The sequence below is a fragment of the Diabrotica virgifera genome, chromosome 5 (assembly GCF_917563875.1).
Source record: "Diabrotica virgifera virgifera chromosome 5, PGI_DIABVI_V3a".
Lineage (NCBI taxonomy): Eukaryota > Metazoa > Arthropoda > Insecta > Coleoptera > Chrysomelidae > Diabrotica > Diabrotica virgifera.
The window spans coordinates 88,788,765-88,813,387 of record NC_065447.1 but is presented as its reverse complement, the minus strand read 5'-3'; the positions used below and the strand labels follow the sequence as shown (position 1 = coordinate 88,813,387).

Below are 24,623 nucleotides of genomic sequence, written 5' to 3'. Positions count from 1 at the left end.
CAAACAAATTAATTGCTCAAAGTTATGATGGCGTATCTGTTATGAGTGGTGGCTTAAATGGTGTGCAAAAAATTATTAAGGAGATATATCCTCTTGCAAATTACGTTCACTGCTATACACACCAAATGAATTTAATTATGACAAGTGCATGTTCCATCAATAAGCAGGCTAGGATATTTTTTTCTAATTTATCTGGTTTGTGCTCATTCTTTTCAACGTCTCCTCAAAGAACAAAAATTTTGGATGAGGTGGTTAATCGCAGGTTGCCAAAATCTTCCCAAACACGTTGGAATTTTCAATCACGAAGTGTTCATACTGTTCATGAAAATAGAAACGACCTCATTGCAGTTATGGACATTATACAAAGTACTTCACGTGATTTGTCTTCCATTAATCAAGCAAATGGTTACAAATTAAAGCTCCAGGATAAATATTTTGTATTTTGGTTATTTATTTTTTATAAAATTATGCCTCACGTAGAAATTATTTTTCGTCAATTGCAAAAAGTATGCACTGATTCTGTCAAAGTGAAAAAAGATTTGGAGAATTTTGAAGCAGCAATTCAAGGTATAAGGGAGCAAATGGACGTCATTATTGATAATATTCAAGAAGAAATAAACACGTCACAGAGACAAACCGATAATGATGAACCAATAAAAAAAGGCGCGAATTGAAGAGGACAGGCCCAGCAGAAAACGGGAAGCCTTAGAGATATGCGATGCAGTTTTGTTGCAAATAAAAACAAGGTTTACCTTCTCCGGACATTTAGTTGCTTCTCATTTATTTATGTCAGAGAAGTTTTCTGCTTATAAGGATAAGTTCCCCGAATCATTTCTTAATGAGAAATGCACACAATTTTTATTTTTAAACAAAACTCGGCTTAAAACTGAATTACAAGTATTGTATCAGCGAGACGAATTAAGTACTACTTCTGGGGCTGTTCCGTTATCTGTTTTATTAAATGATGAAGGTTTAAAATGTACATTTGAAGAAACTGTTAAACTTTTAAGTATATTAATAACCATTCCCATGTCAGCATCTGAAGCAGAACGTTGTTTCTCAATGCTAAAACGAATTAAGACATTCCTCAGAAATACCATGAAGGAAGAACGACTAAGTGCTTTAGGTATGCTGTCTACAGAAAGACATTTTGTAAATGGCATTGACAATTTTAATAATAAACTCATTGAAAACTTTGCCTCCAAAAAAGAAAGAAGGATGGACTTCACATATCGTAAACTTTAAAAGTGACATTAAATAACTTTGTGCGTGTGTGTAAATAATAGAATAGTGTTATTTTTATAATTTTCTAAATAGGCTCTAGAGACCATATCGTAACAACAAACTTCAAGTACATCAGCAATGGTAGGAAGAATGAAAGATTAACAGCATAGGATTAAAGGACGTGGTGGTCGGATGAGTGCGAGAGACGGAAGCTGATGCGTGATGACGAGCGACTGAGAATCGGGCAAAAGAAGGACATCGGGGAGAAGTCATGCCCTAACAGGCGATTCCACCCTGATGCCCTAGTATGAGAGGGGTGGGGTTTAGCTGGTCCCGGCCACATCGGAGTTACGGAGGGCAGGGAGGTCCGATTTAGGGCCAAACTGGTCGACGTGACACTGATGAGGTTTCAGCTCAGGAACCCAGCACTGTTGGAAATGTTTACCTCCGACGTCTGTTTGCAGATTCCCCACCTAGTGATAAAAAAAGTACATCAGCAGTAAATACTGGTGGTAAGTTGAATTTTTTTTATTGTTAATTACTTAATTTACGGAACTGTTTTGATAAATTTTGGTCAATTTTTTGGCATCCCAAAAATAGTAAATATATAGATACATATATAAGATAAAAATATCTGCGCCTATTTTTTTTTAATTTCTATTTTATATCCTTTTTGACAATATCGTAAAACCGTCACTAAAAATTTAGGCAGCTGCCCGGATTCTGGCACTACCTTCCTAAAGTTATACGAGCCGCCACTGGTGTACACACACGTCAACGTTTGAAAAGCGACTTAAGACGCCACCAGCAAATTTATAGAGGTCTAAATTGTGTAGAATATTCCCGTTATTACAATGTTTGCTGCGTTTCCTATGCCATACAGAAGTAGGCACATCTGACAACACGTTGCCAATTTGCATAAAACAATTATTTTTTGGAAGCTTTATAATAGACCAGGGGTGGCCAAACTGCGGCTCGCGAGCCACATGCGGCTCTTTGAAGGACTACTTGTGGCTCTCGATTGTACCCGAGTTATTTTTCAATTTTGTATTAGATATGATTTAAAAAAATTATTATCGTTCCATAATATGTGTTTCAAAATGTCTTTTAATTTACTGACAACAAACATGAAAGACTTTGTAACAAATTCCATTTCCATCCAATATAAGAATGATATGACACATCTAAAACTGCGCTAACGAACATTACATAAGAGTGGCGCAATGTAAAAGTCAGTAATCAACCGAATCCAGACCGATTTTTGTATAACTCTTGCTACAGATGTAATTTGTATTAGGTACACATTTTGCATTTAAGTCATTTTACTCGACTTAGAAAAACATTTTTACCATATTATACTAAAAAATCTTAACGAGTAGGTATATAAAAAAGCCGGAAGGAATATTGACCGAACTCCAAAATAGATTTGAAGACTTAAAATATGTTAAATCGTCTCTTCATTTTTTTCCGAATTCATTTGAAATGAACATAGTTCATAAGGTGAATTTTTTATTATTACCAATATATGACCCAAGCAACATCTGGAGAATTAAAATTAATAGAGACGCAAGAAGATCAAGCTCGAAAATAAAACTATAAGTCGACGCCGAATACCGAATTTTGGAAATTTGTACCAGAATCCAAGAAGGTACCCTAAAAAAGGTTGTTTGTCGAATTATTTCCATATTAGGAACAACGTACTTGTGTGGACCATTTTATTCCATTTTATAATTCGTGAAATCCTAACACCGATCAATATTACCTAACCAGCATCTAAAAGAATTACTGAGAAGTCACATATTAATCACCAAATTCTAAAGAATTATCAAAAGAAGGAAAACAAAAATGTAATTAAGTTTAAATATTTCGTAATTGTATTTCGGTTTTCAGTAAGTAAAAGTTCTGTTAAAAAAATTGAGAAACTTTTTGAATAAGTATTTTATTGCGGCTCGCGAAAAACTTCAACTTGTGAAAAGTGGCTGGGACTATTAAGAAGCTTGGCCACCCCTGTAATAGACCATATTTTTTGCATTAGTTGTTTTAATTCAAAGAAGACAACATGAAATTACCGAGCATAAACTACAATTCATCGAGTGAGTCAATTTTTTTACTCACATTATAATATAATCCTATAACAAAAAATTTCAAGTTGATACGCGTGTATTGAAAAATCACTGTATTCAATTAATGATAAAAGAGACAGATGAATAAATATTTAATATTTGTTTTAATAGTTGCTTTCTCTACCTTTAAACGTCTCAATAAATCTTAAATGCAAATCACCAATGATACGAAAGGTATAATTATCTGCCTGCTATTTACCTTGAGACGGTTATTGTGTTCATTGTGATTCACGTCTCCATTCGAAATCGAATAAGTCTTAATAATAAAGTGGCTCATCAGTCTTTTTTTTTCTGTTTCAAGTATTTCTACTGAAAAGCTGAGTCACGACAGTGCATCAGAAATGGGTTAGTCGTTTTGAGTTATTAATCTAATAAATATAGATATTTAAATGTTAATAAAAATATATTTATGAGGACTGTCGTTTTCGTTTTCTACAATTTGGTTTCTTAACGGATTATTTATTATATGGATTCTGAATGGATTATAAAAATTGGTGGCTTAGGAAGAATTGTTTCAGCTCCTTTTACCATAGTATTACAGTATCTTAGGCTACCGTTTTATAGTATATCTACGTATTATATAAAGAGTGTGGTATATACTATATTACATTACGTAAGAGTAGATAACGGCCACGAGAAAACGAAGCGATTAAGCGGTTAAGCGTTATACGAGTTAATAGGTTCACCACATGACGATAACTTGTGTAAGAACAGTTTTTCTATAAAGTTCCTATTTCTTTTAAACATAAAGTAAAATAAGAAATTACAAGACCTGTAATTTCATCGTATATTTTGGCCCAATCAAATCTCGAATGAAAATTTGGCCACATACTCCGTAGATCCTGAGAGTATATTGCCAGAATAGTACTGGAAGACTGGAAGTCGATTCCTCAAAGGCGACTGAAAGTAGGGAAAGAAATAGGGAAATGATGGCTTAAAATTAAAGCACTAGCGAGATATAGTGTTCGTTGGAGACACTTTGTTTATGATCACTAGAAAATGAACCAAATTAAAATTAGATCTTCTTCTTCTTTATTTCCTTCTTCAGCCTGTTTTCATCCGTTCCTGGACAAAGGACTCCCCATGAGTTCTCCACTCTTCTGTTTTGTGTTATTTGGTGCAAGTTTCTCCCACTTTTGCTTTGATGTCGTCTAGTCATCGTTTTTGTGGTTCTCCTCTAGTACGATTGTGTTCGTGTGGTCTCCAATGTACAATGTTTCTCGTCCACCTGTCGTTGTCTTGCCGTGCCACTTGTCCTACCCAGTTCCATTTCATTTGAGCAATTCTTCCAATTGCATCTTCCACCTTCGTCCTGCTGCTCACATCCTCGTTTCGTATATTATGTTCTCTTAAAGATACTCCCAGCATAGCTCGTTTGATGTGTTGTTCTAATTTTTTTTTCTTACAACTCTGTAAGTGTTACGGTCTCCATTCCATACGTCATAACTGGTAGAATGCAACTGTTGAATACCCTTTCTTTAGATTTATTGCTATTTTTTTTATTTTCAACACATCAATGAGTCTTCTTACTGTTGCCCAAGTCATTCGGATTCTTCTAATTATCTCTGCCGTTTGATTATGTTTGCCTAGTTTGATCGTGTGACCTATGGGCTATTCCACGAATATACGACTGTCTTGGATTATCGTGACAACGAATATTTTAGTGTGCAACATAAGAACTGCGAAAGTGAATGGCTCTAATAATTGTTCCAATAAACAACAATGTATTTTGCAATTTACTTTCGTTCTTCATAATTTGCACAGTAAAATATTCGTTGTCGAGATAATCCAGAACAGTCGTATGTTCGTGGAATAGGGTATAGGTATGTGTATATACTTTTCGACACATTCGATCTTACTTCCATCTAAGTCGATTGTGATATTTTGATTTGTCATCACTTTTGTGTTATTGAAATTCATTTTTAAACCGATTTTCTCAGATTCTCGTTTAAGCCCCTTTAGCATGTAGATTAGTTCCTCCGTATTGTTTCTTATTACTCTGGGCTAATTAGCAAAATACAAGGAAAAGTTATTTACCAGCAATTTTATTGCTGGAATCGAATCTTATTTTTGTATGTATTAATAATATAGATATGCAAAGTCCGCAGATAGTGTGCTACTTTTTTTATAAACAAAATGGCGCCCGAAAATCCTGTTTTTTTCAATTTTTGCTCTATAACTCCAAAGATTTTAACTTTAGACCAAAAACACTCAAATAAAAATTCACCGCAATTAAATCCTGCATAGAGACGTGTTTTTTCCGATTTACTTCGACGAAAAATTTCCCCGGAAAAAGCGGGTTTTTCCAACAAAATCTTTAATTTTCAACTAAACTTTTAGATAAGTAGTTGTTAATCAATAATTAAATAACTTGGTAACATAAAAGCCCTTTCCATATATATATTATAATTCCAGAAGTCTATGGAAAATGAATGAACAGTTTAGCAACAATTAAAATGTTAATTAAAAATTTACGGTCGCTATAATTACGACAATAATTATGATGCATAAGAATAACTATGATTTTTTCATAAAAAGACACTATACCTATCTAATGTACTTTACAGAATTGAAATTGGACTATTTAAGCGGCCTCGGGAATATTTTAAAATTATAAACAATTTTTTGATTTATAAACAAATAGAATATCTCGGGAAATATTAAACCAAATTAAATAATGAAAACGGTATTAGAAGAACAGCCGCAGGAAGCTTCTTTTAAAAGAAAAAACGTTTAATTATGACGAGTGGTTCCTGAGATACAACCGGTCAAAGTTGACCGGAATTTACGGCAAAGATATAAATAATAGGATCATAATTTTTAATACCTTTTTATTTTTGTCCTCTTTCTCCACACCAATTTTCATATCTTTAAAATCCTCATAACATATATTATTATAATAAAAACTATCGATAATACGTGTAAAAATTGCCAAAAATAGCAAAATTCCAATCAAAAATTAGGTTGGAGAAAATGTAACCCTCAAAGTTCAAAATCGGTATACGTTAACAAAATGCATTTTCTCGGCTTCCCATGAAGCAATTTCCTTCATTCTTTTTTTGTTCCTAATAACTCGAGTAGAGCCATCGAACTAACGCATTATTAAATGTCAAACTTGCTTTTGTTTTCTTATAATAGATTAATTTATTTATACGAACAGGAAATTACATATTTTTTCCAGTTGTAGGCTTTTTTTTAGATAAGCTTACTACAAGTGTACCTTTTAAAGTTAAAAACATAAATATTCTCATTTGAAAGCTGTATAATTATTTAAACAATTTTTATTTAAACAAATTAAAATATTGTGTTATAATAAATAAATTAATTTATTATAACAAAACAAAAGCACGTTTGACATTTAATAATGCGTTAGTTCGATGGCTCTACTCGAGTTACTTGGGAACAAAAAAAGAATGAAGGAGATTGCTCCATGGGAAGCCGAGGAAATGCATTTTGTTAACGTATACCGATTTTGAACTTTGAGGGTTACATTTTCTCCAACCTAATTTTTGATTGGAATTTTGCTATTTTTGGCAATTTTCACACGTATTATCGATAGTTTTTATTATAATAATATATGTTATGAGGATTTTAAAGATATGAAAATTGGTGTGGAGAAGGAGGACAAAAATAAAAGGTGATGGTTTGAAAATTATGATCCTATTGTTTATATCTTTGCCGTAAATTTCGGTCAACTTTGACCGGTCGTATCTCAGGAACCACTCGTCATAATTAAACCTTTTTTCTTTTAGAAGAAGCGTCCTGCAGCTGTCTTTCAAATACCGTTTTCAAGATTTAATTTAGTTTAATATTTCCCGAGATATTCTATTTGTTTATAAGCCAAAAAATTGTTTATAATTTTAAAATATTCCTGAAGCCGGTTAAATAGTCCAATTTCAATTATGTAAAGTACATTAGATAGGTATAGTATCTTTTTATGAAAAAATCATAGTTATTCTTATGCATCATAATTATTGTCGTTATTATAGCGACCGTAAATTTTTAATTTACATTTCAATTGTTGCTAAACTGTTCATTGAATTTCCATCGCCTTCTGGAATTATAGTATATATGGAAAGGGCTTTTATGTTACCAAGTTATTTAATTATTGATTAACAACTACTTATCTAAAAGTTTAGTTGAAAATTAAAGATTTTGTTGGAAAAACCCGCTTTTTACGGGGAAAGTTTTCGTCAAAGTAAATCGGAAAAAACACGTCTCTATGCAGAATTTAATTGCGGTGAATTTTTATTTGGGTGTTTTTGGTCTAAAGTTAAAATCTTTGGAGTTATAGAACAAAAATTGAAAAAAACACGATTTTCGGGCGCCATTTTGTTTATAAAAAAAGTAGCACACTATCTGCGGACTTTGCATATCTATATTATTAATATATACAATCATAAGATTCGATTCCAGCAATAAAATTGCTGGTAAATAACTTTTCCCAAAAATGGCCTATTCTCCGATAATCAGCCCAGACTATATGAGTAGGTACTACGTAATCGGCACATCTTAGATGACTTAAAAATCTGCCATCAATTTTAATTCCGCGTTGTCCCCAATTTAACTTCTTGAACGCATCTTCTAATGCAAGAGTAAATAATTTTGGAGATATAGTGTCTCCCTGTCTAATACCCCTTTTCGTTCTTATTTTGCTTGTTCTTAGGCTTTGCTACATTTATTTGCATAGTTGCATTGTATATGTATGTATTTAGGAGTATTCAAGTATTTTATATCTTAAATCAATCCTTGCATTATTCATTCCGTCTAATACGGCCCAGAATTCTATGGAATCAAATGCCTTATTGTAATCCACAAATGACAAATGAACAGGTTCATTGTATTCGTTACACTTTTCGATAATAGTCTGGGCTGATTATCGGAGAATAGGCCATTTTTGGGAAAAGTTATTTACCAGCAATTTTATTGCTGGAATCGAATTATAAGATCCTATATACTAATATTATAGGTATGCAAAGTCCTCAGATAGTGTGCTACTTTTTTTATAAACAAAATGGCGCACGAAAATCGTGTTTTTTTCAATTATTGCTCTATAACTCCGAAGATTTTAAGTTTACAACAAAAACACCCATATAAAAATTCACCGTGATTAAATTCTGGATAGAGACGCGTTTTTTCCGGTCTGCTACGATGAAAATTTTCCTTGGAAAATGCGGGTTTTCCTAACAAAATCTTTAATTTTCAAATAAAGTTTTAGATTAAGTAATTATCTACCAATAATTAAATAATTTGGTGACTTAAAAGCCTTTTTGGTTTAGATTATAGTTCCAGAAGCTGATGAAAATTAAACGAATATTTTAGCAACAATTCAATTGTAAATTAATAATTTACGGTCGCAATAATAACCAAAATAATTATGATACACTGATCAAGCTTTGAAATCTTATAAAGATGAGATGCCTATTTAATATTTTGTCGACAAAATATGAATTTTTTATTTTTTTGCATAATATTTAAATGTTTAAAAAAATAGTTATAAACAAATTACCGTTTCTCAGAAAGTTTTTATTATATTATAATTTAAAACAATAGCTAAAATGGGCATTTTAAATATCTTTAAAATGAATGCTTTAAAACATTTTTGCAACCATTTGTAAAAAAGTTATGAAACAACAAAGTAATCATATGATTACTACTGTGTTTATAATTTTTTTTAATTCTTTCAAAGCGTAGAAGTGAGTTTAAAGTACAAGCTAATTATTTACAAAAAAATATCGATTATCAGTTTAATAGATATATTTTAATTAAAGATTATAAATATATTTTTTTGTAATTTACACGCGCGAAAGTAGAGTAACACAGTACTGTAGCTAACATTTTCACTCGGAGCGACGACCGGCCGCGTGATGTACACTTTTAATAAATAATGCATGCTGCGTGTCAGTCGCTTCGAGTGAACATTTTAGCTCCGACTCTGTATCAGGCCTACGTTTGCGCTAAAAATTACAAAAAAAAGTGTTTTTAATCTTTGATTAAAATATAACCATTGCAGTAATTTTTGACATTCTTTGTGAGTAATTAGGTTGTACCATAGACTCACTTTTAAGCTTTGAAACAATTAAAACTAATTATAAACAACGGAGATTTCGTATATTTATTTTGCTGTTTCATAACTTTTTTGCAAATGGTTGGAAAATTTTTTTAAAGCATTCATTTTCAAGACCTATGAAATAGGCATTTTAAGTATTTTTTTAAATTAGAATATAATGAACAATTTCTGAGAAATGTTAATTTGTTTATAACATTTTTTTTAAACATTTAAAGATTATGCAAAAAAATGAAAAATTTATATTTTGTCGACAAAATATTAAATAGGCATCACACCTTTATAATCTTTCTAAGTTTGATCAATGTCTCATGATTATTTTGGTTGTTATTGCGGCTGTAAATTGTTAATTAACAATTGAATTGTTGCTAAAATATTCGCTTCAGTTTCACCGGCTTCTGAATTTATAATCTATAACAAGAAAGCTTTTATTTCACCAAGCTATATAATTATTGATAAATAATTACTGGCCCAAAAAATTTATTTGAAAATTCGAGATTTTGTTGGGAAAACCCACATTTTCCGAGGAAAATTTTCGTCGGAGCAAATCGGGAAAAACATGTCTCTGTGCAGAATTAAATTGGGGTGAATTTTTATTTGAGTATTTTTGGTGTAAAGTTAAAATATTCGGAGTTATAGAGCAATAATTGAAAAAAATAAGATTTGTCGGCGCCATTTTGTTTATAAAAAAAGTAGCACACCATATGCGGACTTTGCATACCTATAATAATAATATATAGGATCTTATAATTCGATTCCAGCAATAAAATTGCTGGTAAATAACCTTTCTTTGTACTTTACTAATTAGACCAGCGTATTATGACTATTTTTTTTTCAAAATTTAAAGATTATGCAAAAAAAAAGAAAAATTTATATTTTGTCGATAAAATATTAAATAAGCATCTCATCTTTATAATCTTTATAAGTTTGATCAATGTATCATGATTATTTTGTTTATTATTGCGATCGTAATTTGTTAATTAACAATTGAATTGTTGCTAAAATATTCGTTTAATTTTCACCGGCTTCTGGAATTACAATATATACCAAGAAAGCTTTGATGTCACTAAGTTATTTAATTATTGATTAATAATTACTTACCTAAAACTTTATTTGAAAATTAGAGTTTTTGTTAGGAAAACCCGCATTTTCCGAGGAAAATTTTCGTCGGAGCAAATCGTGAAGAACATATCTCTATGCAGAATTTAATTGCGGTGAATTTTTATTAAGCTGTTTTGGTTGTAAAGTTAAAATCTTCGGAGTTATAGAGCAATTATTGAAAAAAATACGATTTGTCGGCGCCATTTTGTTTATAAAAAAAGTAGCACACTATCTGCGGACTTTGCATACCTATATTATTAATATATAGGATCTTATAATTCGATTCCAAAAATGGCTGGTAAATAACTTTTCCATGAATTTTGCTAATTAGCCCAGAGTATAAGTATTCTTATTGTTTTTAGGTGTTTTATGGTACTATAACCTTTGTGGAATTCTGCTTATTGAACAGGCTGGTAATTATCGAATTTATTTGATAGTTTGTTGGTTAAGCAGTTTGTAAGGATGTGGTAACAGGCTTGCAATAGGTTATTCTTGTATCATGGCTAAAATTGGATGGAGAATCTAAATTTATAATACTCTTTTTTAAAAAACTTTGTAAGAATAAAGTAAGTTATCAATCGAAGTAGCACAGAAAACGACAATAAATATCGTCTGCAACCACCAGATTGACAACAGGTGGAATACTTTCTTTGGTTACAACCTCCTGAGATTTTAAAAACTTATAAATCAAACAGGATGCCGAGGAAATTAATATGAGAGAATTTTAAATAATTCACAACTCCTCTGCTTAGCGTGGTAAGTTCCAACAAGAAAGATTCCTTAATACTCCTGCAAAAGGGAGGTATGGAGACGATATTTATTGTCGTTTTCTGTGCTACTTCGATTGATCACTTACTTTGTTTTTCGGTAGATGGCTCTAGCTCATCCGTGACATTTCTTTCTTTGCAATTCGGAAAGGCCCAAAGTATGATACGTGGATAAGTCAGAGAGAAGAGGATATGGGACTACTGATGAGGGGGAAAAGACCTCCGAAACCGGTATAGACTCTTCCTGCCCTCTCCGATTTAACCAGAGTATTATGCAGCTGCTGCATTTTCGTGTTGCAAAGAAATTGAAAATGTTTATACATTTTTAATTCATTTACTCTTTTGTAGGAGTATTAAGGAATCTTTCTTGTTGGAACTTACCACGCTAAGCAGATGAGTTGTGAATTATTTAAAATTCTCTCATCTTAATTTCCTCGGCATCCTCTATGATTTATAAATTTTGAAAATCTCAGGAGGTTGTAACCAAAGAAAGTATTCCACCTGTTGTCAATCTGGTGGTATGGAGACGATATTTATTGTCATTTTCTGTGCTAGTTCGATTGATAACTTATTTTGTTTTTCGGTAGATGGCTCTAGTTCATCCGTGACATTTCTTTCTTTGCAATTCGGGAAGGCCCAAAGTATGATACGTAGAGAAGTCGGAGAGAAGAGGATATGGGACTACTGATGAGGGGGAAAAGACCTCCGAAACCGGTATAGACTCTTCCTGCACTCTCTGATTTAACCAGAGTATTATGCAGCTGCTGCATTTTCGTGTTGCAAAGAAATTGAAAATGTTTATACATTTTTGTAAGAATATTTTTTCTTGAGGAGATTATATTCCTATGAAGAAAATAATTAATGATTGGTCGTAGGCGTACTTACGGACAGTTATGAAAATTAGATTTAGATAAATTTACAAAATTAGATTCGGATCAAAAACTTACATAATCAGCTAAAGATTTCATTCCTCTCGGGAACCTCACTCTGTCGGGAACCAACTCCCCATAGACGCTCCTATCTTTCTCCAACCAGCAGTCATCGACGTTAATGTATTCGTAGCCAACGCTGGCGTAACCCTCGTTAACGAGGATGTCGGCCATTGTTCTGAAGAGATTCTCGCTGTAAAATAACAAGAAAAATAATTAACAACATTTTTAAGATTATTATTACTAGCGTGAGAATATATTAATGATGTGATGACATTAAGCAAATACGGTCGGTAATTGGTGTATTTCGAATAAGCGTATAATTGTCTAGACGATTGTAAATATTTTGTAGGTAAGAAATCTTTTATTGTTGCTTTTGACCTGTTTACTACTTTATATGTAGAAACAGATTCATTATCTTCACATTTTCAAGGTCGTTTAATATTTAGGTAATGTACCCTCGGAGATCCGTGGAAAAAATTTACACCCAAAATAACAAAATTCAGTTTGGCAACACTGTGCGAATGTTGATAGTAACATATCCTTTTTAAGATAAGCACAACTCTAATTTAGTCCAAACAAATTAATATATTTTTTTGCCGACAAAAATGAGATTTTTCAACCAAATAATGTTTCAAATATGATGTGCAAAATAATTTTTAATTGGGTTCTGCTAATGGGCTTGCTTTTTTTGTCATTAAAGTAAAAAAAAACTAAATTTTACTCATTAAATCAATGTTGTCCGGTTATCGTCTAAATTATTTTAACTGTACTAATATCCGTTGAGTATTTATGAATGATTAATAGATCGTTAAAACATTTTATCTGTAGCGGCTTCTGGAATATCTTAAAAATATCGAATTTCATTGATAAAATGCGCATATTCCACCGATCTTCGCTTCGACTATACTACATATATGTGTCCTGTATATAAAATATACGTATTTGTGTAATGAAATTGTCATATGTGATTTTTTACAAATTTTCTAAGATAAAAGTTTTCGTTTTCACGACCTGTCGCTATGCCTTTTTTTGCAGGTCCCTCCAGTACAACCAACCATTGCCACCACACACATACACATCAAAACGACGTTTTCAAAATAATCAACATCCGTTATCATCTGCTGAAGACAGTCAAGCTACTACCTTCTCAGATAGCATACCTCAAGACTACACCCTTTTAACCTCTTAACCTCGTAGCTCTTCACTGAACTTTAGAACAAACTCAGAGTAATATTAAATGATCCCGAAATTACCTTCACCCCATAATAAAAACAGGCCGAAAACACACCAGCTCCAAGAGTTTTCACAACTTCCTACATAGCGGCTCTAAAGGGAGTGTCCCGAAACTATTTCCAAGCTGATATCAAAATGGCCCATGGCCCCCACAAGGGTGGGGCTGGTGCAACTCTGGTCACAGGGCCCGGGCTCCTGGGGGGCCCAGGCCTAGCCCTGTTTTTTTTTAATTGCAGAATATTTACAGGGGATCATAGATTAAAAACTCAAATAGGCCTATATAATTATTACAAAGTCAGAGTGTTGTGAAATAATTATTAATTCTAGGTTATTGGTTATTTACGATATAATTAGGAATTAGGTACGTACCGTACATGCTAGTTACTGTTGTTTGTATATTAGTGTACAACAGCCTGCTCGGGCCCCACACACTCTCTCTACCTTCCCCTTCCCCCAGGCGCCTAGCTGCCCCGCCCCCACTTCCGCGGCCAGTCCATCTTTGTCTCTCCGCTTTGTTCTAAAAATAAACACTTCTCATCAGTTCGTCAGTTCGTCTGTTGACTCCGTTTGATATGGGTGGAATTGTTTAATTGTTGTGCTCTGCTCTACTATTACTATTGACAGGTAATTATATAGTTGAATGTATCTTTGTTTAAAATGTTCTTAAACAGTAAAATTGTGTTTGTTTACAATTAAAGCCGTCTTGGTTTTTTGTTACGGTATTCAAGAGATTACTGTTTAGACATACTGTATATGTACTGTAATCTGGCTTTCTTGCCGTCCCGAAACAAAAATAATAATTAATTTTAATACATTTTGAGAAAGCCGATCGTCACAATAGTGTAAAAAAGCAAATTTAAAGGAAAACAATAGTTGTATCTTTTTCAACTTAAACATGTAACCTACTCAATTGTTTTGTTTGTATACAATGGGAAAGCACATAACTTTACTTTAGGTAACGGTAAAAGATCCAAATATTTATATGCTTATGCTTAGGATCGAAAACCATTGATCTTATTATGATTTTATCCGTCGTGTTTTGTTTCAGGTTAAGATGTCAAGCTATAAACATAAGTCTGGAGCTTTGAAAAGAAAGCTCCAGAAAGAAAAATTAGAACAATCTGCTAAAGGTCGCCAGGATATTAAGAAGTTTTTTAAGAGTAATGAAAAAGAAGAGTTGCAAGAATTTCAACCGGATTTCAATCCAGAACCTACATCAGCCTCACAGACCCAACCTTCTTCAGCTTCAATCCAAAATGCTTCTACGTCTACTGTATGTGAGGGAAGTAATGACGAATGTGCTAGTGCTGATCCAAATCTTAGTAAGGATACTGTCGATGACAATAAAACTTTTAATTTTGACGATCCTAATACGTGGCCTGCGGTGATGAGTGATAAAATACGGCAGGAAATAGTATTGTGCTACGGTGGTTTTCAAGCTTTTCAGGCCAGATCAAACTCATTTCCAGCTGACCCCTCAGGAAAACATTTCCATGAAACATTGTTGTACATGAAAACAGACAACAGAACATGTAAAGCAATTCCACGTGAATGGTTAATGTGGAGTGAAACAAAAAACAGCATTCATTGTTTACCCTGTAGCATTTTCCATTCAAACCAAAACAAAAGTAAACTTGCAAAAGAAGGTTTTTTCCCTGAAAAACAACAATACAAACGATTATACAGGTTATTTTCGATGCATGAAAGAAGCTCTGAGCACAGAAAACACTACCTAGAATGGAAAAGTCTTCAGATATCATTGAAAGGACATGGTGTCGACAGCAATCTGCAACAGATTATTAACTGTGAAGCAACAAGATGGAAAGCTATTCTTCAACGAATTTTGGACACAAAATATTCTTGAGTATTCAGAGTGACAGTTTCAACGGCTGAAAGGTCTTTTAGTAGGTTGTCTAATTCACTTAAAACTTGGCAACGAAGCACAACTGGCCAAACTCGTCTGAACCATCTGGCAATGTTGGCAATTGAGAATGAATTGGCCAAAACTGTTGACTTTTCTGATGTTATAAATGATTTTAGTGAAAAGAAAGCTAGGAAATCTATGATTAAATAGACTATCAAACATCAAAGTAAGCGTTTTCTTGTCAGTGTATTAAACACTTAAAAAACATTTTAATTGTTTAGCTCCTAACTTTCTTATAATCTCATTCTTAGTATTTTGTCAACTTGAATTTTATTCTTGGTCAGTAAGGGAAATCAATCTCAAAATGGAAATGTACTGTACTTTCAGTAAAATATAAATGATTTACTTTATGTTTGCAACAATTTTGTCAATAAAGTTTGGTTTTTAGATTAAAATAATAGCCTTAATTATTCCTTAATATCAATAATCATCAGTTTAAATAAAATTTGTAAACTAAAAAATTACCATGTAAATTGTTGAAACATAGCATAGCACGCGAACATAGGGGGGCCCGAGCCTGATCCTGGTTACAGGGCCCGCAATGGAATGTGGGGGCCATGAAATGGCCTAGAAAACATGGACATCCCAAGACTCCCAAAAAACACAACAGATCATCACAGAAGAACGTATTCCTTCTAATAAACTTTTATAAGATAAGAAAACTTTGATGGCATTCACCATTCTAGTCCTTATTTGTGACTATTTCCATTGCAGTCCACTACTGCAAGGCACCAATCTTATTCCTTCCTAACAATAACTGTTTCATAGGCAGTGCTCTAGGTGCAGTCTTCTCAATCGAAATGCTATACAAAACTAATCCATTTTTTGCAGATAAGGGCATTCTCATCATATATTATGGCATACCATTTTCCAATCCCTTCTCACATCGCCCTTACCGATGAAAACTTCCTGACAGTAGACATATGCTTATACAACGACACGATATTAATTATAGTCTCTTATTACAAGCATCTTTTTCAACCCTTCTCACAAACTCTGCTTGATTATGTATCCACCCTATAAAGACCATCATCCTAGGACACTTTAATGCTAGGCACACAAATCGGGAATATACCGTGTACGCAACGGCCTTAGCGACCTACTACCAGTTTTTTTTCCTTGATAGAATCCAAAACCCTGGACTGACATAGGTACCTAAATAAGCTTCGCGTGCAATGATGATCACATAATATACACAACCAGCATCATAGATAGGCTCGATGATGGATATATCATTAGCTATTCAGATACTTCGGATCATCTACTCATCCTAGTAAAACAAACCATCCTTTTCCAATATTAAACACCCCCCAACACCTCTGAAATAATAAATGATTATATAAACTTTAGCTGGAACCTACTCAGACGCTTTCTCACAATCCACGCAACGCTCTTCAGTTAGGTAACCTAAACATAAAATACAGAATACTATTCTAGAAACAAGTTATTTTCAGCCTCTTCAATCCCATACTATAAGCAAAATTTAACAAAAAAAACTCCGTCATTTCAAACAATATCAAGGCCTCCTCATCAAAACAAAATACAACCGTCTCTCGACATAGGTCAAGGTGGAAGTGAATACCGTCAAAACCACCCAATGCCATTAGGTCAAAGCAAAAGCCAAATCACATGCTGATGAACAACCAAATTCTAAATTCAGACGACTAGAAAACAAAGCCTTCAAAACTCATCTGATGGTACATATGTAAGTAAGATACGTACATTAGTAGAGGGCTGTCACTAACAATGACTATTGGGTGCTATTCTCCGAGTAATATTCTATATTGAGTAACTGTGTAGTCTGTGATATAAGAAGTGTTTTGCTATTTTTTGCATTATTCAATTTTAGAAGATTAGAAGATTAAATTTTATCATAATCTTTTGTTGTAGTGTAAAAACAAATTCATGAACATTTCTAAAGTATAACCGTACGAAATGAAATGCACTTTTGCTTCCTGGTTTCGGTTTTGTTTTCAGCCAGAACAAAATAGATTATAAAAGCGAATAATATTTACAAAATCAGACCTTAGTCTGGAGCTCAGAATCCGAATGATCAGATGTTAAGTTTTTTCTGTATGCTATTTGACTAGTGTTGCCCAAGTGCAAGACCAAGACGAGACTTAGAGAGTCTTGGTCTTGGTCTTGCGACAGTACACCTGGTCTTGGTCTTGGTCTTAGTATTGCGCTCCAGGTCTTGGTCTTGGTCTTGCAGCAAGAGTCTTGCAAGTCTCGCAGTTGCCCATTAGCCTATTACATATCTTAGAACTAGAACAACGTAACAGAGTAGGTCAATTTTAAGCTTTAATATCACAGCCGTAGTAAAGACCAACCAAATTAATAAATATCTAAACAACTGACACCGTGTGGGGTTTGAACCTACGATCTAAGCGATCCGTGTCTATATTCCAACTAACCAAAGTTTATTAGGAACTTACGTATTTTTTCGAGTATTTGCCATTGACAATGTGTGATTTGAAAAGAATTCAATTCAGTGACAGATGTGCACAATATGAAGGGTCAGAGCGAAAAAGGATGAATGTAAATTTTTGGTCATTTTGAGATTGTTGTGCAATCTGTTAGCTTAGAAAGGGTACTATCAACCTGTGAATGGACAAGGGGACATAAATATGATAATCGTCTTAAAATCACGTCACAAGATTGGACGCAAGGGGTAAAAACAATGAATATGTAACTTTATTTCTCATTTTACCGAAAATGCTTGCAGATAGAGATTCATCGTTCTTTCTCCTGGCCCTTCATATGTTAACGTCAGTTCTCATTTTGGTACCGAATACCAAACCGAGAATAATACACTTCTCCAAGAAATTAAGACACCTCCTTAAAAATGGAATGGGTCATTTTTGATGTCTCGAATTTCCTAAACCTGTTGTCTGATTTAAGTGATTTTTTAATATTATATAGCCTTATTCGTTAACAATATCGCTGTAATAATATTGTTGCTAGAAGTTAAATTGTCGTTGTATAGGTACCCGATAACTTATCGGTACTAATGAGTGTACCAATCAAACTGTATTTTTTTTCTCAAAGTAAGCATCATCCTGTGGAATATTCTAGCATTTATAAAATACTGAAATTAAGACCCAATTACAGTCTGATATTTTTTTAACATTTTGTTTTTTCATTCGCTTATGTTGGATAACAGTAAAGTTAGGTATTTTAACAACTAGCCATGTTTTTTATCAACACAGGGTGTTTTTAAATAAGTATGGTAAATTTTAAGGGGTAATTCTAAACAAACGGGTCATGTTACCCGTATGTGCGCCAATGGTGAATATTAAATTCTTAATTGTATGTCAAAAATGCGTAATAACTACCTCTTAAAACCCACCAAATTTCATTTGCATATCTCAACCGGTTTTAGAGCAATAAATCGTCAGTTTGTAAGAAAAATTTTAACACCCCCTATTTCGGTAACGAAGCATTTGCGAACATACACTTATAAAGCAAACTGTCAAATTATTTTTCGGGCAGAATTACCCCTTAAAGTTTGCCATACTTATTTAAAAACACCCTGTATTGATGAAAAACATCGCTAGTTAAAAAAGTACCTAACTTTTTATTATCCAACATAAGCGCATGAATCAAAAAACAAAATGTTAAGAAAATATGAGGCTATAGTTGGGTTTTAATTTTAATATTTTATAAATGCTAGAATATTTCACAGGGTGATGCGAACTTTGAGAAAAAAAAATACAGTTTGATTGATACACCCGGTGTACAATGACAAATTTACCTTTCTAGAAACAATATTATTACAGCGATATTTATACAGAACAAGCCTATATTATTATCAAACATTAAAATCAAATAAATAAAAAATCAAATTATCAACCACTTAAATCGAACAAGTTTAGGAAATTCGAGAGACCAAAAATGACCCGTTTCTTGGAATAGTGTATAGCAACCAAAGAGCATAACAAAAGAACAGTGAGTCGATTGATAAAACAAATGACCAGTTTAATTTAACTACCTACAGAAAAAACTGCTATAAATGTCCTTTTGTTTTCCATGTATTTCACTGTAAATATTTCTTTGTTGAATGCCTCGTAGACTAAATATTTGGGTATGTATTTGGTTACACGGTATAGACGGCACGGCATTATCTGTTATAGTCTGTCTCCTATCGTAATCACACTCAGCAGAAAAAATATACATAATAGTCTTATTATTCTATATATCGATATGATTTTTATGTGTTTAAATTCCTACAAAACTAATTAAGGAAAAAAATTAACTACTTATTGTATGTAGGTATATTTTTTATCAGCATATGACATATTTTTAAAAAGTTTCGATTATAGGTCTGGATCCCGCGTATGGAAAAAAATTGATTAATAGCAAGCTGAAAATTTGTTAATAGCTTAACGGTGTCTAGTCAGATAAACTTTGATATATGGGAACACTGGAACAGGGGCAGTTTTAATTGTGGAACAGGTTAAAAATTTGGAACGGTCAGACCACGAAAACGGCACATTTATTTTGTTTGACAGAATAGACTTAAACTCTCCGAACAGATATTAAACTCTCATGCAAAAATCAGACTGCTATTTATCACCTATCATAATTCCTGTCATTTGACATATTCTACATGTTCCACTTATTAAAACGCCCATTTGGTGATAAATAGCAGTCTGATTTTTGCATGAGAGTTTAATCTCTGTTCGGAGAGTTTAAGTCTGTTCTGTCGGACAAAATACATGTGCCGTTTTCGTGTTCTGACCGTTAAAATTTTTTAACCGGTTCCACAATTAAAACTTCCCCTGTTCCAGTGTTCCCATATATCAAAGTTTGTCCGACTAGACACCCTTAAGCTAATAACAAATTTTCAGATTGTTATTAATCAACTTTTTTTCATGCACGAGATCCAGACCTATTAATTTATGAATGGAGGGCGGTTATTCTCAAAACCTGGACAATTAATTTCAGAGCGAAGAATGTATGTTTGTTTATGCTTTATGGTATTGTTCGTAAGGCGCATAAGTCCAATTTTACAAATTTTTTTGCTTCTCATAGAGTACCTTCCTAAGAATATACCCGAACTAATATACTTCATAAAAGACCCTCAGTTCTAATTGCAAGACGCAAGAGTCTTGCAGGCTTAGTCTTGTTCTTGCTCAAATCTTGCACGGTAAGTCTTGGTCTTGGTCTTGCTCAAATTAGGCGGTCTTGGTCTTGGTCCTGGTCTTGCGAAAACGCAAGAACAAGACCAAGACTGCAAGACCAAGACTGATTTTGGGCAACATTATATTTGAATATGTCCAAATGAACATAGACAAGGCGGAAACGGCGGGTTCGTTGGGAAAAATATTTCCATGAGATATTTTTGCATATTCACATTCGTGAGACATCCCAGAATAAGGTTCAAGAAGTCGCCCACGAGAAAAGTGGGCCAATTTTTTTTTAACAATTTTTTTTTAATCAAATTGAAAAATTAATATTTTTGGCCCGCACTAATTTTTTTTAGGTTTTTTGGACCATTCTGGACAAAAAAGGTCTCTTATAATTTTTCTCTAAAGTTGATCTTTTTCGAGTTATAAGCAAGTTAAAATTTGAAAAACGCGAAAATGGCCATTTTTAAGACTTAATAACTCGGTCAAAAATTATTATTATGGAAGTCAGAAAGTGACTAAATCAAAGTTTAAAGTCGCCGTTACATGATCCTGAAGAAATGTGTGTCATTAATTTACTACTAAGCTGTTATTTTTAATTAATAATAATGAGTGGTTAGATCGTATTGACGCTGCTGTAAATGTGAGTGCGAGTAAGATGAACAATTGGACTGCTGGAATGGCTTCTCTCTCGCACTCAGCATTTACAGCCCCGCACACGTGCATGACGATTATTATTACTTAAAATAACAGCTTAGTAATAAAATAATGACAAAAATTTCTTCAGGATCTTGTAGGGGGGCTATAAACTTTCATTTATTCATATATTGACTTTCATAATAATAACTTTTAACCGAGTTATTAAGCCTTTAAAATCGCCATTTTTCGTATTTTTCAATATTAAATTGCTTATAAGTCGAAAACGTTCAACTTTAGAGAAAAATTATAAAAGACCTTTTTTGTCCAGAATGGTCCAAAAAATTAAAGAACAAATTGTTCGGGCCAAAAATATGGATTCTTGCAATTTGATTAAAAAAAATTGTTAAAAAAAATTGGCCCACTTTTTACGTGGGCGACTTCTTGAACCTTATTCTGGGATGTCTCAGGAATGTGATTATACAAAAAAATCTCATGGGAATATTTTTCCCTTCGAACCCGCCGTTTTCGCCTTGTCTAACAGCACAGCACAGTCAAATAGCGTATAGAAAAAACTTAACATCTGATCATTCGGATTCTGAGCTCCAGACTAAGGTCTGATCTTGTAAAAAGTGTTTTCATGTTCATGAGTGTTTTCCTCGCTTGTTCGATTCTTGAGAAAATTTCTTTTTTTGGGTTATATTGACTATTGATATTTGCTCCCAAATATTTTGTGGACGTTACCTGCTCTATTATTTTTTCCCTTGTATTGCCTGTATTGGTATCTTTAAAAATACTAAAACTTTAAAGGTACAATTCCGAAAGTGGCTGCAGACTGCAGCGACAGTGTCGTTGTTAAATTTTTAATTAAGGTTAGTTTGTTGCCATTTTTCAACGTGAACGGTTGTTTGATATAATTTTTTAAATATGTCAAATAGAAAATAGAACAAAGTTAATACTGCAGAAGGCTATTTTTTCTTTATCAATAGAAAATCTAAACACATATGTTTGAGTTGTTGATGATCAAGAAATAATGTGAGGTATAGCGGAGTTTCCTATGTGTATGAATATTGTTGTTGATGCGACATTGTATTATTACGTTACATCAGGCATTTTAAACAGTGCTTTTATAAAGTTTGTTCGAAATAGGAATTTTGGTACGAAGTATTTTGATCTCCGTACGTCGTAGAATTTCCAAATAAAAATGTGTTATAAAAGTACATAGTTAAATCAATGTATAATAATTAATAATTAAAAATAATCTTGATCGTAAATGTTAATCGTTTCTGGAATGTTTTTAATTTTAAAATTCAAGAAACACCCCTTAGCGGCAAACTTATTAATTCAAAATTATTTCCAACACTTTTTTTATCCATTTTCATGACACACTTTTATAAAAAATGTTTTTTATTCTCCTTTTACATCGTTATATTGTCATGATTATACAGTAGACTCCCTCTATAACGAGAACTGAAATGGCAGGCTAATTACCTCGTTATACGCGGATCTCGTTATATCAGACAACAATTATATTGTGCATACATACCTATATCGTTGTCTAAAATATTCCAAAGGGTTCTCTTATTTACATCATAACTTGCTCAATTTTGATGCTGCTAACGTCTTATGGAGCTCATTTTATAGGTATTCCGAAGTACTTTGACAAGTGTTAGTAGGTATATTTTATAAAATGCACCATTTTCCCGTTATTTAAGCTTGAATACTTAGATTTGCGTACTTGTCGAACAAAATATACCTTCAATTACCCATAACTTACTTTGAATTAACATTACTGTAGTTCTTTAAATGATAAATGTATTCAATTTTTTATTATCTTTAATTTTGATAATAATAACTTTTTTGTAAAAGCTTATAGTTTTGGAGTTATACGTAAAAAACAGCTTTAAAACATACATTTTTTTGATGGATTCGACCGTTACTTGATGGAAGTTCATTTTATCTAATAATAAAACACTGAAAACGTTTGTTTTCTATACTTCCACAGAATTTATTATAACTAAGTGACTACAGCTGTTTCGGCAGAGTGCCTTTCTCAAGTGATATAGTTTACAATGTGTTTGCCTTTTTAAGTCTTCAACTGAAGAGGTTGAGAAGTGGGGAGCTGTTTGTCTCGAGTTGGTCATTCAGAATTATATCTGTATTTTTCAGTTTAATTTCCATTAATTTCCAGTATTAATTTCCATAGATTCTAAAAAAGATAGCTTAAGGCCTTTATTTTGAATATGCAGAATTTAAAACTCTTTATTGAAAGAATGATTATGATCTAGAAGGTGAAGTGCGTATGTAGAAGTGTCTGTTTTTCTATTGTTGACTCTGCACTCTGCCGAAACAGCTGTAGTCACTTAGTTATAATAAATTCTGTGGAAGTATAGAAAACAAACGTTTTCGGTGTTTTATTATTAGATACATTTTTTTACTAAAAAATAAAATATTTGATCTTTAATAACTCAAAAAGTATTGATTTATATTAATAACTTTATCTAACAAATTTTGCTTAGAATTTGGTCCTCTATCGATTTATGGTATTATTTTTAATGAAATAATTTTAACCCCCGAGAAGGGCTGGCATCCACCCCCAGGGTAAAAGCGCAAGTTGGCATCATGTCACCTTTGTTCCTTGAGGTATCCCATAACTACTCACCAATTTTCGTAAAAATCGATGGAGGTTCAACGAAATCGGAGGTGACCTTCAGTGACTGCACTATAATATTAAAAGTCGTATACATACCTAAGTAGGATGTCAGACGCAATTAACAACGATGAATTATTAATGTTATCTTTTGATGGAATAAGAAGATGACGATGATCTTTTACTTTTGCATTATAAAAGAAAAAGGAAGTCAACTAGGTCTCTATTTAAAAATAGAAATTTGAAGGAAGCTTGCGTCGTAAATAACTAAATATTTTGCTACAAAATTAGTTAATTGCTCTTCTTCTTCATTTGAAATGATCATTTTCAAAAGAAATTCAATTCTTTTCACTTTTAAGTAAATTTGGAAACTGCAAAAATACGTGTAGTCGCTCTGCGGTCGGCGACACTACTGGTTCTGCTCTGGTGCAATACTGCGGTCTGCGGTGGCGACGTTCTGCGTGCGGCGGCGACAGTGCCGCTCTACTCGACATACGTCCCTTAAGGGACGATTCCGAACAAAACCGCAAATCGCAGCGACAGACCTACTGGTTCATATGGTTTCTTAAGAGCTGTATGTCGAGTAGAGCGGCACTGTCGCCGCCGCACGCAGAACGTCGTCACCGCAGACCGCAGTACTGCACCAGAACCAATAGTGTCGCCGACCGTAGAGCGACAACACGTATTTTTGCTGTTTCAAAATTGACTTAAAAGTAAAAAGAATTAATTTTTTTTTGAAAATGAGTATTTCAAATGAAGAAGAACAGCACTTAATTAATTTTGTAGCAACATATTCAGTTATTTACGACGTAAGCTTCCTTCAAATGGTCTATTTTT

General features: G+C 33.0%; 1 protein-coding gene across 1 annotated transcript in view; it reads right to left on the bottom strand.

Moving 5' to 3' along the window:
- LOC114326855 (alpha-N-acetylgalactosaminidase) overlaps positions 1-24,623 on the bottom strand; it is a 362,570-nt gene that overhangs the window by 225,731 nt on the left and 112,216 nt on the right. Inside the window, exon 3 of the mRNA XM_028275311.2 lies at positions 12,230-12,404. Within this exon, the coding sequence (XP_028131112.1) occupies positions 12,230-12,404 (175 nt within the window). The remainder of the gene's footprint in view (positions 1-12,229; positions 12,405-24,623) is intronic.